This window comes from Metopolophium dirhodum, chromosome 4 (genome assembly GCF_019925205.1).
Source record: "Metopolophium dirhodum isolate CAU chromosome 4, ASM1992520v1, whole genome shotgun sequence".
Lineage (NCBI taxonomy): Eukaryota > Metazoa > Arthropoda > Insecta > Hemiptera > Aphididae > Metopolophium > Metopolophium dirhodum.
The window spans coordinates 30,371,613-30,388,276 of record NC_083563.1 but is presented as its reverse complement, the minus strand read 5'-3'; the positions used below and the strand labels follow the sequence as shown (position 1 = coordinate 30,388,276).

At 31.3% G+C, this 16,664-nt stretch overlaps 4 protein-coding genes across 7 annotated transcripts; 2 read left to right on the top strand and 2 right to left on the bottom strand.

Moving 5' to 3' along the window:
* Positions 1-251: 251 nt before the first annotated feature.
* On the bottom strand, positions 252-2,869 carry LOC132944001 (probable splicing factor, arginine/serine-rich 7). Its single transcript, XM_061013205.1, has one exon. The coding sequence runs from the start codon at positions 2,438-2,440 to the stop codon at positions 419-421; it is 2,022 nt and encodes a 673-aa protein (XP_060869188.1). The 5' UTR covers positions 2,441-2,869; the 3' UTR covers positions 252-418.
* A 177-nt stretch (positions 2,870-3,046) lies between these two features.
* Positions 3,047-8,513, top strand: LOC132944002 (calnexin-like). 2 transcript variants are annotated; one of them, XM_061013207.1, is made up of 10 exons: positions 3,047-3,239; positions 3,337-3,417; positions 3,483-3,645; positions 4,661-5,124; positions 5,234-5,499; positions 5,679-5,910; positions 6,499-6,639; positions 7,022-7,141; positions 7,220-7,366; positions 8,059-8,513. In XM_061013207.1, exons 2-10 carry the CDS (start codon positions 3,343-3,345, stop codon positions 8,134-8,136), a joined length of 1,686 nt encoding a protein of 561 aa, XP_060869190.1. In that variant the 5' UTR covers positions 3,047-3,239; positions 3,337-3,342; the 3' UTR covers positions 8,137-8,513. The 2 variants fall into 2 exon arrangements, with proteins under 2 accessions (XP_060869190.1, XP_060869189.1); XM_061013206.1 differs by having other exon boundaries at positions 3,048-3,243.
* Positions 8,514-10,175: 1,662 nt separating this feature from the next.
* LOC132942934 (macrophage migration inhibitory factor homolog) lies at positions 10,176-11,170 on the bottom strand. Of its 3 annotated transcripts, none has more exons than XM_061011650.1 (4): positions 10,915-11,170; positions 10,717-10,847; positions 10,470-10,642; positions 10,176-10,410 (listed from the first exon to the last, which is right to left on the bottom strand). In XM_061011650.1, exons 2-4 carry the CDS (start codon positions 10,822-10,824, stop codon positions 10,332-10,334), a joined length of 360 nt encoding a protein of 119 aa, XP_060867633.1. In that variant the 5' UTR covers positions 10,825-10,847; positions 10,915-11,170; the 3' UTR covers positions 10,176-10,331. The 3 variants fall into 3 exon arrangements, with proteins under 3 accessions (XP_060867633.1, XP_060867632.1, XP_060867631.1); XM_061011649.1 differs by having other exon boundaries at positions 10,911-11,169; XM_061011648.1 differs by having other exon boundaries at positions 10,936-11,167.
* A 4,166-nt stretch (positions 11,171-15,336) lies between these two features.
* LOC132942566 (ATP synthase subunit gamma, mitochondrial-like) lies at positions 15,337-16,155 on the top strand. The gene has a single exon (XM_061011109.1). It carries the CDS (start codon positions 15,337-15,339, stop codon positions 16,153-16,155), a length of 819 nt encoding a protein of 272 aa, XP_060867092.1.
* Positions 16,156-16,664: the final 509 nt, after the last annotated feature.

The window sequence follows — 16,664 nt, the reverse complement described above, 5'->3', positions numbered from 1 at the left end:
TTTTTAAAGTTGCCCTCCAAATATAGGCGATCCTTGCTTTAGATGATATACTTATTATAAATTGTACCTATGTAATATTATATTGAATGAAAACACTCATAATATTATTTTAAAGTTGTTAACTCCAATTCAAGACGTATTTATACCTAAAATATATTTTTAATGAACATTACTACTTTTACTGTTGTGAATTTTCTTATTTTTAGATAGTACTATTAACTAGGACAGGAAAAAACATATAAAAAGAAAACTAAATATAATTGTATATATAATATACACCAGATACGAAATACATATATATATTTATATTATGTTAAAGCAAAAGTACATCATGTTTAATTAATGTAATTGGATAATTAAAATAAATTGTGTACATGGTTACAAGTACATAATAAAAAAAAATTTAAGATTATGGAGTTTAAGAAGTACTTCGTCTATTTGGTGGAGGCGATGCGGATTCACTTTTTCTCCATCCAGGTGACCTACTCCTTGCTGAACCAGGAGTATGGCTTCTACTTTTACTTTCTGATCGGGATTTATGATCAATCGACATACTTCTTCTGCTTCTATCTACTGATAAACTTCTTTTTCGGGTTAGTGACTCACTTCTTTTTCTGCTCTCAGATGTGCTTCTCTTACCCCTTACTGGTGGTGACCTGGATACAGATCTAGCAGGAGACTGAGGACTTTTAGATGGGGGAGTTCTAGTAACTCTTCTAGGAGGAGGTGATCTGGGAGATGGCGATCTACGTATGGGTGAACGTGTACGTCTATGTCGTTTTTCGGTAGGCGAACGTGACTTATGACGACTTGCACTACGTTTTCGAGTACGCCTTTGCGATGAATTGGATTTCCTAGTGCGTTTCTTAGGTGTCCGACTTCTGCGAGGAGACCTGCTAACCCGCTTACGAAGCGGAGTTCTTGTCCTAGATCTTTTTGGAGACAATGTTCGTCTAATATGACTAGACGAACGGCTTTTAACTAATTCAGATGTCTTTCCTCTACCAGATGAGCTACTTCTTCTTGGTGATTTACTAGATGATCGTGGGCTCCTAGAATTACTTCTTGGTGGTGTAGCTGACCTAGATTTCTCTTTTTCAGGCGTTACAGATTTATTTTTTTTCTCAACTTCTGGTACAACAGGTGGGGTGTTTTCTTTTTTTTTGTCCTTTTCTTTTCGTTTTTCTGATTTATCTTCTTTTCGTTTAGAAGAATATTTCTTATCTTTTTTATGACTTCTAGATCTTGAGCGACGTCTAGACTTAGACTTAGACTTAGACTTGGATTTAGATCTTGATCTTCGCCTATCTCTGGATGTTTTACGTTTTCTATCCCTAGATCTAGACTTTTTCCTGGACCGTGACCTTTTTCTATCTCTAGAACGTCGGTTAGGACTCCTGTACCTTTTCCTTGATCTAGAGCGCCTTTTAGAACGTGATCTTGACCGTCTTCTACGAGAGCGTGAATGTCCTCTACGTGATCTAGATGATGACCTACGCCGACTCCTACCATGTGATCTAGATCTTGACCTACGATGGGAATGACCATGCTTTTTGTCTTTAGATAAGATCCCAATGACAGGATCAATAGCTGCAGAAATCAAACTTTGAGCTTCTTTAACTCTAGTCATAGCTTCTTCAATTTCTCTTTGGGCTGCTTCATTACTTTTGGCCATTGGTTTAGCAATTGCTTGAGTGGCATGTGTCACTTGAACTGGACGAGAGCCGAGTTGTACTCCATTGAGTTTTAATCCAGCTATAACACTAGCTTGTTCGGAATATTCTACAAGAGCATAACGAGTAATATCGTTTTCTCTACTACACCATCTAACATACTTGACATCACCAGCTTTTTGGAAAAAACCTATAAGTTCATCGTCTGTCACATTTTCGTCCACGTTAATTGCAGCTAAGGTACGCCTAATTTCTTCAATTCGTCTAGAATCGTAGGTGATTGGCAATTGTGGGTACGGAGGTAAGCCATTGGACGCTAACACCGGATCGTTAGTGACAATTACCTGATTTGGAGGAATGCCTTCGATTTGATTGACGACGTGCGCCGGCAACTTGGGGTCAGAAGGATATAATCCAGGCACGATGTTCGCTTGGTTAGCAATGTCCAGCGCCCTGTATTCATCTGGTATGTCGCCAACCGAGGATTGATAGGGCGTGACGATGAGTGCTCGGTCGATGAACACGGTGTTGGTGAGATGTTGTGCGACTGCTACGCACAGAGAGTCGAAGTACTTGACGTAACATATACGAGACTGGACAGGTACAGACACGTCACGTATCTGCGGGTACAGTCTGATATCCTCGATCTTGCCAATGCAACCGAACAACGTTTGCATTTGATCCTTGGTGGCCTGCGGTGCGATGTTCGTCACCTGTATCACCTTCGTGGTGGGTAAAGCCGCAGCTGCGTCCGTGCTGGCCGTCATCGTGACTCTGAGGGTTTGGGCAATCAACGACAACTGCAGGCGTCAAAAAAAATGCTAGAGATTCGGAGGCTACATATTGTTCGAAAAACCGCGAAAAGGCTTCCTAAATTTGTTCGTTGAATCGACGGCGGTCTCGGCAGTCAACAATGATCGCGAATCGCGATTCGTATTTAAACGTGAGAATCAAACAGCCGAACAGCCGCGGTGTGTTAGTGGTACGCCTATGATGTCACAACGACAGTGCGGACAACAACGGCAGCGAACGGCATCGGGAAAAACTAAAAAATTTTAATTGAAAATATTTTTCTCATTTATTGAGCACCAGCAACATATTATCTAAATTGTCAGGGGGGCAACATCGAACAAATTTCTGAAACGCACGGGCACCGGGGTACGGTTATAAATTTCAAAATAATTTTCGTTATGATTTAGAAAAAATTAGAAAAAAAGAGCGGGAAGGTGGGGGAAATATCAATAACATCAACATAATCATCATCATCATCGTCGTCATCGTCATCATCATCATCGCCATCGCCATAGTGGCAAAGTTAGTCGTTCATCGCTGAACACGGTAAGTTGCACACACTGCGGCAATACGCCGGTCCAGTAATATTATTTCTGTCTTGTCATTTTCCGCTGCCGAAACCCCTGCCACAGATTACTGGATTCGTGGTGTTACGTAGGTTTCCTCATTATCATAGTACGAGTATTCGATTTGAGACATTTGAGTATCAGTATTCGACATTTGACTATTTGGGTGGAAAACCGTCTAGTCTCTGCGACTTGCGAGTGTAACCGTGTGAGTAAGTTTTGTTCATCGGTTCTCGTGCTCTTTGTCGCCCGTTTTCTGATATATTATTGTTTTTCATATACATTGTATTGTCCGTTTCGAGCAGATATCAATGGCCAAAATTAAACTACTGGCATGCATAGCAGTGCTGGTCGTGCATTTGGCATTCGGCGAAGAACAAGCGCCGGTAAGCAACGAGTCTTTTCTACAGTTAATTCAACATTTTTACCTAATTCACGTATGCTTCCCCAGAGTGATGTAAGCGTGGAATCAGTGCCTTACACCAGCCCAACTGCAAGCAAAGTAGGCGTGTACCTGGCCGAAAATTTCGACAATCCATCGTTATTGGACACAAAATGGATTAAATCTAATTCCAAGAAGCCGGATGTTGATGAAGAACTAGCTCAGTATGACGGTAAACCGCTTATTATAATATATATTAATAAATGTTTTATTGTTTTTTTGCACACGCCTAGAATTTTTTATAAATATTATATTTATTTACACACATTATTTAAAACAAGATAGCACACCACAGCCAATAAGTTGTCTATAATACTAGAAAAGTTAATAATTAATTTATGTCTTATTGATTCTACCTTTAAAATTAAAGATATAATAAAAATACATACAAACCAATCTCTAGACACTAATTATTTTGCATTTAAAAATTATTAGCTCAACTTACCTTAAGTAATTATTTCATAACAATACTCTTTGTTTAACCTATAAAATGAGGAAGACAGTTTTCCAAATTATACATCAAGAAATCTAAAAAAAGGTGTTTGGGATTAAATGGCTAAATAACAAAATACGGAATAATATTCAATACCATAAAAAACGGGTAAGTGGATGTTGCTCTGCTGTACAGTAGGTTACAAGTGAGTCAATGTATAATGGATTGTATTAAACTTGAATTCAATGATATAATATCAATGTATAAGAAAAACGATTCTGAGCGGAGACGGTTTGTCAATCTGGATTTTTTAAATTTTTTAATTATTTATTATAGCTTTTTAGTTACAATTAATATTATAATGTTATAATTTTTTATTCGTTGCTACGATGATAAACAAAGCGTTAGAAATTAAAATTCCATTTTAAGCTGTTTTTCGTAATTTGTCAGTAGTTTCTCCCGTGGCATTAAATAACTGTTGAGAAAATCGAAAAATGACCTCTCTAAAGTAAGTACCATCTTGATCCAATTTGCTAAAAGATAAGGTACTATATGTTGAAATCGAAGCACTTCTGGTAAACATTTTGTGTACTGTATATAAAAAAAAAAAAAAAAAATAATAAACACCATTGTAAAACCACTAGCTACCTCGCTCCGTTCAGAATCTTAAGTTGAATAAAATATTAAATTATAGATACCTAAGTGTTTAATATTTTATGTATTTTTTAATCATTGTAACTATTTATATTATTAGGTAAATGGAATATTGAAGAATTAGAAAGATTCCCGCTGAAAGGTGACAGAGGTCTAGTTTTAGCATCAGAGAGTCGTCATGCAGCTATTTCATCAAAACTTGACAAACCATTCAAGTATGATGCTGGAAAAACTCTAGTTATTCAATATGAAGTAGCATTTCAAAAGCCACATACTTGTGGTGGAGCATATTTAAAGTTGCTTACTGATGGTCCTCATATTAAGGATTTAACTCAGTTTAATGATAAAACTCCTTATTCGATTATGTTTGGCCCAGATAAATGTGGACCAACTTCCAAAGTTCACTTTATAATTAGACATAAAAATCCTAGAAACAATACAATTACTGAAAAACACTGTTTAAAATTAAAAACTGAAGAATCAGTATTTACTGACCATCAACCTCATTTGTATACCTTAGTTATTAAACCAGACAACTCATATTCATTCTTTTTAGACCAAGAAGTAAGTTATTCTAAAAACGTTATTATTAAGTTTAATTTATTATTGTTTGTATATTGTTTATTAAATATTATATTTTTATTAATACATTACTGTTTATTATTGTTTGTAGTTGCAATATGAAGGAGATTTACTTTCAGAAGATGATTTTAATCCTCCAATTAACCCACCAAAAGAAATAGTTGATAAGAATGATGTAAAACCTGAAGATTGGGATGAAAGAAGTAAGATTCCTGATGAAAGTGCTGTTAAACCAGACGATTGGGATGAAAGCGAACCTGAAAGTATTCCTGATGAATCCTCTTCTATGCCAGACGATTGGTTGGAAGAAGAACCCACTCACATCCCTGATACAGCAGCAGTTAAACCCACTGATTGGTAAGTATCAGTTAATATTTTATTCAATGGCTTAATTTATTTAAAATAAAATTTGGACAAACCCATAAAATAAGTATTATTGATACATAGTACCTACTTACTTGGTCAATTGAAGTAAATTAAAATTGTTATAATCTGTATGTGATATTGACTTATTAATAAATTTAATTTACTTAAAGGGATAATGAAATGGATGGAGAATGGGAACCACCTTTAATTAATAATCCAAAATGTGAAGATCGTTCAGGTTGTGGACCTTGGTCAAGACCATTAATGAAAAATCCAAAGTACAAAGGCAAATGGAAGCAGCCATTAACAGACAATCCAAACTATCGTGGAAAGTGGACCCCTCGGCTTATACATAATCCCGATTATTTTTATGATAAAAATCCACTTAAATCTTCACCTATTGTAAGTATTTTTAATTTGTCATGGTACATTTCATACACAAATAGCAGTTTGTTTAATTAACTTAATTACCTAATGTTATACAAACAATATTTAAGTACAGAATAATAATTCATTTTAGTATTTTACTAATAATTTATAAACCTACTGCATTTACTGTCTGAGTAAATTTTTGTGATTTTGTGTAACTTAACCTTTAAAGTTTATAAAGGCAACTTATTTTAATTAATGCATTCCATACATTTCACAATTTTACTCTGAAAAACTAATAGTTTTTAAAAAAGAGACCACACAGTGACTATTCGCCATAAGTTATGCGCACTGTGCGCATGCATACTGAGCCGCTGAACATTCAGACACCCCTGGTTGGATGTAGTAATGTAGTATGCATTACTATTAATTTTGTATCGTGATCATAATAGCCTAATGTTGTTACAAACTTTTCAAGATTGTATTCTCTGTAAAGAAGTTTCAACATAAAACTAAAAATTACTTATATAATGAATAATTCCATTTTTTGTGTAATATGTTAAAGGTCATTATGTGAATTGTGCATAAATAAATAAACATAATTTCTGTGTATTATTATAGGGTGCTGTTGGTTTTGAATTATGGTCTATTTCAGACAAAATTTATTTTGATAATGTGGTAATAGCAGATGATGAGGTACATGCTGAAAAATGGTCAGAAGTAACATGGTCACTGAAAAAGAAGAATGTATCTCACGAATCGGTAATATTTAATAAAAATTTTAAACCTAAAAAGTCAATTAATACCTTAACATTGTAGTAATTAAAATAATTTAAAAACAAACAAAAATATCTACATATATATTATAGGGTACATTTTGGGGCAGAGTTCTCAAGAATATGAATTATAAGCCAGGATTATGGTTATGTTATTTAATTTATTGTTCTATACCTGTGATTATTTATTTATCATATTTGACACAAAGATATTTGAAGGTAGTTAGTTACTAATTAAGTAACTAATGAATAGTTTTTTATATATTATATTTGTACTTTCCCATTAAGTATATACCTACCTGTAATTATGAATTAATACCTGTCCTTATTTTATTGTATTTTAACAAATTTTGTATTTTCTTGATTAGGAAAGTGTAATTGGAGCTGTAATTAGATATACCAATGAGAACCCATGGTTGTGGGCTGTGTATGTAGTTGTTATTGCAGTAACTGTTGTATTAATAGTTATAACCTGCTGCACATCAAAAGTAATTTTTCTTCCACCGTAAAATTACCTTTTTTCAATCCCCTGAAGCGCATATTATTTATCGTTCTTATTAAAATAGGAAAAGACTTCATTAAATGAATCGAGTAAGAAAACTGATGAACCTGTACCTGACGTAGAAGCAGAAGCATCTGATGAAGAACATGAAGCAGATATAAAAGAAGATGAAGAAGTTGATAGTAAAAGTGCTGATGATGATGAAGAAAATGTATGTGCTACTAACAATTAAATAATATTATGTTAAGATAATTTTGAATTAATATCAGTGATTGACGTGTTGATGGAGGACTGTTGCCTCAACTAAATTTTGAAATATTCTAGTGTACCCCCTACTTTTTTTCAAATTAGGATGCATGAGATGGTACTTGATTTAGGTTTTTTTAAAAAGTTTATAATACATTTTTATATAAAAAAAAAACTGTTCACAAAATGTGTATAAGTATCTGATACAGCAATACATTTATGCAGGATAATCATAGACATTAATTTCTTTGGTGACAATTAGGGCTCATTGCAATCTTTTCATTTAAACCTCAATATTTTCCTACTTCTTGGGCCAGTGTGGCAATACGGTTTAGGGGAGAATGCAGGCGTTTAAACAATTTTTATTGATTTAATATCATTGACACCTAAGATTCAACCGCGTCCAGAAGGCATATACCAACACACTACTGAAAGTACTTCAGTATAATAAGTTATGTTGGTTTGTGGTAATATTTTCAAGAGTGTAAAAGAGGGGGCCCAAAGAGACTACACAGTGTTATATTTTAATTATGCAGAGATGCAAATTTTGTATGTCTCATCAGAGTACCTTCACTATTTCTTTTCCAAGTCAAGCACTGGACTTAACATAGTTATTAAAACTGTACTCTAATTATATATGTTTATGTATTTATAAAGGTTGATGTAGAGGCTGATCAAACTAATGAAGATCAAGTACCATCATCTCCAAGAAAGCGCAGAACAAGAAAAGACTGAATCTGCTTATCACCTATCTTCTTTCCCTGGTAGCGTCATTTTGTTTGTATTCCTACAATTTGTGTATTTTGTTTTTTTTTTTAAACAAATTAGTCATGATAATGTTAAAACCAAAAAAAAGTTATACTCAAATATTTATTATACAGGTCTCTGTAATAATTTTATACTTGTGTTGTTAAAAATACAATAAACACTTATTGAATTATTATATTTTTAAACACTTTTGATAGACTTGTGCATTAATTAAATGTATTGCTTTCATGTTCAATTATAATTTGTTTTATACTATATATTATATTATATTATATAAAGAAAATTAATGTCTGATTTTAAAATATAATCTCAAATGTGTTAAATAAATTGGTTTGATTGAATAATTGTTATTATTGAAAAAACAAATTTCATTGTTATTTAATTATAGCTATTTTACCAACTTCTTATCACATTAATTTATCATGCAACTTAACATTTTTAATGATGATCATTTATTACTTTAAAGCAAATGACATCTTAAACTATGACAAATAAAATACTAATTTAATATTTATTTCCTGTCGATGACCGAAAAGTGCATGTACTAGTTTTCAACAAAACCACATTATGTCACCTACTATTTTATTATTTTTTTATTTTGAATTATGTACAATAACGATTAAAAAACTAAATATTTTGTTAGTAAAATAAATATTTATAAAGCCATTAAAGCCCAAAATGCATATTTTTAAATGTTTGATCTAGAAGAATTCTGAATAAGAGAATGTTTCATAATTATCTGTAGATTATAATGTTTATCTATATACTTGAATATTCTGGGAAAATACATAGCTCTATTGTTTATAGTACATTTCTGAATAAATGAATATAAGTTGCATATTTATAAGATTCATCTACAAGATAAGCGGCTGTTTAAATATTTTTAATAACTTCACGCTGGTACATATCAAATATATTTTATTTAAATAAGTTTTTACTTCTAACAAATGCTATTTTTAATCTATGAAATACTCATTATTATTTTTTAAATTTATATTTGTGCATCAGAAACTCCATATTTTATGTGTCTTAATGCATACATTCTGGCCTTAGTAATAGCTAACTAGTAAACGGTAAAATAAATATTAGATTATACGGATATAAGTAGATGCAACTAAAAGCACTATTACTGCCTAGTAGACAAGTAGTGCTGTAAAGTATTCAAGTAAATGTGTTCAGATATTTTTTTAAGTATTGAATACTTTGGTATTGTGTTTGCTTTAGTGGAGCTGGTATTAAGTGTGGGTGGAGCAGCCATGACCAAAAAGAGAAGTAATATGACCGATGAAAATGTTGAAAACATAATGTTTTTAAAATGCAATAAACATGTATTTAATAAAAAATGATTAATAACCTACTTGTGTCTATATAACGTTGATAACAAACCTATTTGAAAAGTATTTGAGTAGTACTTGAAATACTATACAGTTAAAGTATTTGAGTAAAATCTTAAATACTTGAAATAAAATGTATTTGAGTAATTACTAAGATAATTTTTAAAAGTATTCTCTACATCACTGCTGCCTAGTGCTTACACTTCCTTCTTCAATGTAAACTATGTGTTTAATTCATTGCCCCATCATAGGTTAGGTGGTTATTAATGTCTTGTGAAATTGTTTTACCAAAACAATATTATTTAACTTTGTGAATAAACTGAACATGGACCCACAAAATCAATGATAGTGTAATAGTACCTAGGAATTTAGTATTTATATTATATAAATATTTATTAATTATTATTGAAAAATATAGTTTTAATAAACAATTTCACTTGCAATTGGTATTGTATCTTGTACCTCGTAATTAAATGCACTACAATTTGGCCAGCGTTACGATTAAACTATTAGTGCCATGACCAGTATATTCAAATATGATTGACTGTGTTAATTAGGTAAAATAATGAATATTGTTCTAGGAAGGACAGGTAATAAAGAATAGCATTAGATACAGCTAGTAACCATCAAGGATATTAATAAGGATAAATAATAATAAAAAATACCCATAAATCAATACATAAGTTAGCTGTTTATTTTTCTTAATTTAAATCTATGTTGAATTTTATTTTAGATAATGGTTGTAAAGTTTACATAATCGTAGAAAGTGAAACTTTATAAAGTGTAGTGTAGTGTAGGTAGTGTAGTTTTTTGTTCCCCTTATATTAATTATCCTAAAATTGTTTGAAAGGTTGTTCCAGTATAACCAACATTGGATGAACTTTGGTCCGAAAATGTTATGTATAATCTAGAAACAATAATTATTTATTATATTATTTCACTGATAGATGAATTAAGTAAACATACCTGTCATCTGGTATGCCTAGTTCTTTTTTTAAAAGAGGATACAAGACAGCTGCGTGTTTCTTGTTCTGTTCAACGCCTAGGCAACCGATGCTCATTAACGTAGCTGTACCACAGGGCTTATCATCTCCACCCCATGTCATAAGTTGATCGGGCACAATAGTCACAACTACATACTATAAAACGAGTAAAAAATAAGTAAAAAAAAAAAATTACAATGAAAAACATTTGGTAGGCATTTAGTATTTACCGATTCTGGTTTTCCAAGAGTTTTGGCCACAGCTGCAGAAAGCTTTTTCAATAATTCTGGTGTTACTTTAGACTTGGAAACATTTGTTTCCAAACGGAAATGAGGCATATTGCAAAATTAAAAATTAAATTCTGTAAAATATTCAAGAAAAAAGTGATTTTAAATCACAATATCAATTAGTATTTACTATTTACTTGCTTAAGTTGATTTAAGCTTTACTTGATAAATTAATAAATTATCCAAGCTTAGACAGTTAGTCCAAATCACGATGGTCACAATAGTAGTGAACCGTGAGTTGTCGTGAGTCGTGGTCCAAACTCCAAATGAAGACTGAATAGATACGGAATTACGGATTCCAGAGTCCAGAATTCACTATTTAATATTTATCATAATATTTTACAGTTTGGCTTTGGCATCGATATAAATAATAAATAATGTATTCCTTATCTCGAAATAGTTTGGTTACTTTGATTTTGATAGTTTTATGTGGTTTGATACTTTGATCTTTCGTTATCAGGGTTGTTACTCGTAATTTTTTTAGGACAGTAGATAGCAGCTGCTCATGACGAAATAACATTATGATTTTAACAATATTTCGTCATGCCTGCTAAGTGCTTACTTTACACTCACCCAAATAAATATTCCCAAATTGTCGAACTGAATGAGCCACAATAGTGACAATACTATGAAACAATGAAACAATTAACAATGTACATTCATAAACTACCTGTCTAATAATTATTAATTTTTTTGTTTAATATAAAAGCAACCATTCGAAATATTTTAGATTCTGAGCGGAGCGATGAATGTATTGTTTTTAGTATTTTACAATGATGTGTGTCTTTTTTTTGGTCTGTCACCACAGTTTGAGGCAGTACAACTGCTTAGATTTCCTTCAACAATATCTTTTTTAATGGGAAAGTGAATCTAGTTGAGGAATGCAATTGCGACAAGATGCAATAAGACTAGCTAAAGATTGAAAATTTAAAACATGGTTCGACGTTGATATGTTATATATAAATTACTTCATTCACAATAATATCATCAAATATACTTAGTAATATCAATATATCATAGGCCGACTGACCATCTTCGCTCAGAATCGTTTTTCTTATACAATGATATTACCTATATATCATTGAATTCAAATTTAATAGCATCCATTACAGTGACCTACTTGTAACCTACTGTACAGCAGAGCGACACCCACTTGCCCACTATTTTTTGATCTTGTGAGTAAAGTATCTAATATCTATAAATTATTAGGTATCTAATTATAACTTTTAAGAACACCTCATTGTAATTATATTTATTACGGCTTATTAAAAATAATAAAACTTATAACATTTTTTACGGAACTATACTTATACATTGGCTGGTACCTATAGGCTATAGAAATATTAAACAAAATATTAATGTTGATATTTGAAAATGCTATTATAAATATACAATAGTAAGTTAAATTGTATTTAATATTTATTTTAAACATTACTATAGATAGGTATTATAATTACTACTACAATTACCATTTCGTGTATAATTACTATATATTATATTATTATTATGCTATTAAATATTAATTTTTATTTATTGTCCTATAATAATAATTACCTACACCATTTACCACTATTCAATACTCTTTAGTCGTTACTTCATATTGTAATAATTTAATTGAATTATACATGAACAATTTAAAGCTATTAATACGAGGGTCAATCAAAAAGTGGGTTGCGTTATGCAATATTTTTTTACCAAGTCAATATTTCCAAAATATTATTTATATTTAGTCAGCGTGGCGTAGGGCGTAGAGTATAGAAAGGAATTTTCATGGTGTGGGGGACTAGGAGGAAGATACATATATATTAATTATTTGATATTTCAATAGATAAATTGCAAGGTAGTCCACTATTATTATATAATATATATATAACAAAAACCAAAAAGCCATCGGGATGGAATTTATCCCCATATCGCACCCGTGTATACGACCATGTTTTTAGTGGGTATATATACCGTTTTACCTATATAGTACATAGCTAAGTCCTACATATTATTATAAGAAAAATAGTTAGGTACCTACATGCCATTTCCCTCTCACCACACGAACCTGCACGTCAAATAAGTCCGTATGATGATCATGATTATAATTTATAGAATAAAATGCATTGGGTGTTTGGATATTAGATTATTATTTATTACAATAAAAGTGATTAATTTATAATTTAATTTCATAGGCACAGCTATATAGAAATAAGAAGTGCTAAAATAATGTGCAGTTTAAGATCCTAAAAAAAAAATGAAAATTTGAAAGTATTGGTTTTATAGTGTAGGTATTTTTATTTGTTTATCAAGGTTGAAGGTGTCATACAAGGTACGTAGTTAAAAAAAATACTTATATGGTGGGCTAATATTTTCTTGTAATTGTGTAATTTATATTTTGATATATAGGTCATTTTTGTTTTAAATATAATAATATTATACTTGCAAATTTTTATTCGTTATAAGTACTGTAATAACTTAGAAATAAGATAAATATAAAAACGACTCCTGTCGATAGTTATATTAAAATCAGATGTTAAAATAGTAAAATTAAGCTATTATACCTTCCTCCAGGTGTTCGGAGGGCTCTCGAGATCGTGTATTCGAGAATTAGATCAAATACACCGTACAATGTAATTTTATGTAAAAAGCACATATAATGTATTAACTGCAATAAATATAAAATATTATATTTTATGTCTTAGGTACCTGATCCGTAGTTGTTTGTAGATAATACTGTAGGAGTTTTAGGTTTTAGATGAAACAAAGTAATACTTCAAATACAAAAATTGAATTAAAGAACGCACTGATTATTGCTCGCATAAGGAGTCCCAGTTGTCGCTCGTTGGAATCGGTTTTTTGAGACTTGAGAGGTTGTTACTCTGGTGGTTGGTGCTCATGCACTGGTTTAAGGGACGACACGGATATTCCGACCAGAGAGTGGTAGGTGGTTTTATCAAAGGTTTTTGTATTTCCCCGAACTAGATTCCTCTTCGGCGGCAAAAACCTTTTTGTCGGTGACAATAGTTTTATTGGGGATGACCGATTTCTACAAACAACAGTCTGGGGCCGTTATTTATTATTCTGTAAGATTTTAGTTTATTTATTATAATGATGTATAAGCATATCATTACAGTACATTTTTCTTTGGAATATAATTAATAGGTGGGGTTAAAAAGTGGTTGGGCTGGTCTAAGGCTCCAGTAACTTTAACGTAGGTTTTACCCTGGCTCATAGTTACGTAGGTACTTACGCGGAGTCAGGGCTTATAACTGCCTTTTGAATAGTATAGTAAAACTGCTTCAATATTTAACTTTGATAGTGATTTCAGGTAAAAAAATTAAATCTTGTTAGTTCTATAATGGCCTAGGGAAACAAAAAAAAACTCCTAGTAATTTTCAAATTATTTTGAATATTTTGTATATTTTTGAGCTGCATATCATTATTTATTTGGGTTTTTTCCATTATGTATGATATAATTTTTTTATGTGGAATAATGCTTGGAAATTCAATACAAGGTTTCTAATAATATTTGATACTTATGTAGCAACTAAAAATATCGAAAATATATAGGTAGATCAATTTCTTTTATAAGCCTTTATATTTCAAATGTTTATGAAATTAATCAAAATCACGAAAATATTTAAATTATTTTGTAGTTAAAAATGCATAAAAATTTTTATTTTAAAACAAGGCTATTGAACATATTATAGTAAAAAAATTCTCATTCATAACAGAAGTCCACAAACATTTTTTATGAACGATTTTTGTTACCTATTTTGTTATTATTATAAAAATATTAATAGTAGACACATTACACAGTTATTTAAATTATAATTTTCAATACACAATGTCATTTACAAAATAATATTTAGATTATAATAATTTTTAATTTTTTTAGTGTTTTCTATAAATGTTAAGTTAGGTACCTTTGGGTAGTATAACTAGTAGGTATATTTACTATAATGTTTGTTTACATTCAATTTCGTTGTCCTGCACTACGTATAAACAGAATATCGTCAAAATGCTTTGAAAGTGATTGCTTTTTACTGTTTTTGATTCTGTCCGTTCGATTTCAATATTCGTATATCTTATTCTATATATCTTATTCGTATTCTATATCTTCATTTATACATATGCTGCACACATATACGTTTTATTAACAGGCAAATACCATAGTCATCGAGTCGTCACAGCATCCTGGCAGCCATCCGCTCAGTGGTGAGCAAAAAATGTATATTTTCCTATATTTTGATAAATATAATTTATTCAATTAATGCGATGATTATGATGCACTAGTATATCGCATCGTGCATACAGGGATCGAGAATCTGATCAGTCGGTATTATCTCTGGCCCGTTCCACGTACGAATATTATAACTACCCCTCCCCAGCCAAGGCCCTAGAGCCCAGAGGCATTTGTCCGACGCATCGTAGTCGTCACGCATAACTTTATGTTCCTAATCTCAGCACGATTTCTTTATTCTATTTCTCTTTCCTGTCTCTAGATTCTAGACCATCGTGTCCGTCGTCTTGTGCTACGTATAGGTATTACTCACGTAATTTATTGCAGCCCACTAAATGTCTCTGAGAGCCATCCAGAAACGCATACAGTCATATGGCAACATCAATAAAATCACCTCGTCCCTGAAACTCGTGTCAGCTGCCAAATTGGCCAAGACCGAGCGCCTGCTGAAGGACGTACGTCCGTTTGGCCATGGTACGCTATCATTTTATAAACATTACACACACATCAACATGCTCGACCACATTGAAAATCATCTCATATTTGCCATCACGTCTGATCGAGGTCTATGTGGCGGCATACATACGAATGTCGTAAAAAAAGTTAAACAAGAACTGGACAGACCTGATCAAAAACTTGCAAAAGTCGTATGTGTTGGTCAAAAATCAGAGGAACTGTTAGCAAAGTCGCATAAATCCAACATTTTATTCACAGCTTTCAAAATAGGGAAAGATAACCCCACATTTCTAGACGCTTCAAAAATATTCAATGAATGTAATTACGCTGAATTTATTGCTTGCCAGATATATTACAACCATATTATTACTAAAAGCACGTCGAAAGTTGACTGGATCTCTATTTATAACACAGACTTCCTTCTCACAGTAGCTCATATTGCTGGTTTAGAAGAAGTAGAAGAAGAAAATATGAGAAGTTATATTGAATTTTCTACTGTTTCACTCTTATTTTTTGCCATGTTAGAAAATACCTTATGTGAACATTCTGCTCGTATGATAGCTATGGATGCTGCTTCTAAAAATGTTAAGTCATTGAATGAAAAATTAACCTTGGAATATAATCGCAAAAGACAATTTAAAATCACGTCAGATCTTATTGATATTGTTTCTGGAAGTCAAGTTGTAACTGAAAAATAAACTATTTTATTCCAATTATACCTGTTTATTTTTATATAGGTACCTAATACCTATATAATAGTTACCTGAGTATATTAAGTTTTTCTTGACTTAACATTAAAAAAAAACAATAAATCTATACTCTGAAATAACAAAAATAATATTGGTACCATTGTAGGTGGTACACTGGTACTAGCAAAGACAAGTATAAAGTATTACTATACAATTATAATGTTATAGACTATATAGATATAGTAAATTTAGTTTTATTTACTTTATTAGCAAGATTGGGCAATGAAAATATTTAACTGTAGGAAGTTAAGTTAATTCAATTAAATTGGATTACATAATTGGTTAATATGACTGTATAAGAACTAATAGTAGGTACAACTTATATATTATATCACCATTATCACCTATTATAATATTTACAGTACAATTACATATAATATATTATATAAAGGTATAGTTTAATCTATTATTATATATTTTATATGCGCTTAATACGTCATTTACTAAATCAACTGATC

Excerpts from the sequence above, each read along its gene's own strand:
- LOC132944001 (XM_061013205.1), bottom strand. The coding sequence starts at position 2,440 with ATGACGGCCAGCACGGACGCAGCTGCGGCTTTACCCACCACGAAGGTG.
- LOC132944002 (XM_061013207.1), top strand. The coding sequence starts at position 3,343 with ATGGCCAAAATTAAACTACTGGCATGCATAGCAGTGCTGGTCGTGCAT. Across the intron at positions 5,125-5,233 it reads CATTCTTTTTAGACCAAGAA|TTGCAATATGAAGGAGATTT; the intron begins GTAAGTTATTCT and ends TATTGTTTGTAG. Across the intron at positions 5,500-5,678 it reads GCAGTTAAACCCACTGATTG|GGATAATGAAATGGATGGAG; the intron begins GTAAGTATCAGT and ends ATTTACTTAAAG.
- LOC132942934 (XM_061011650.1), bottom strand. The coding sequence starts at position 10,824 with ATGCCTCATTTCCGTTTGGAAACAAATGTTTCCAAGTCTAAAGTAACA. Across the intron at positions 10,643-10,716 it reads CTCTTGGAAAACCAGAATCG|TATGTAGTTGTGACTATTGT; the intron begins GTAAATACTAAA and ends CTCGTTTTATAG. Across the intron at positions 10,411-10,469 it reads CTAGGCATACCAGATGACAG|ATTATACATAACATTTTCGG; the intron begins GTATGTTTACTT and ends TATTGTTTCTAG.
- LOC132942566 (XM_061011109.1), top strand. The coding sequence starts at position 15,337 with ATGTCTCTGAGAGCCATCCAGAAACGCATACAGTCATATGGCAACATC.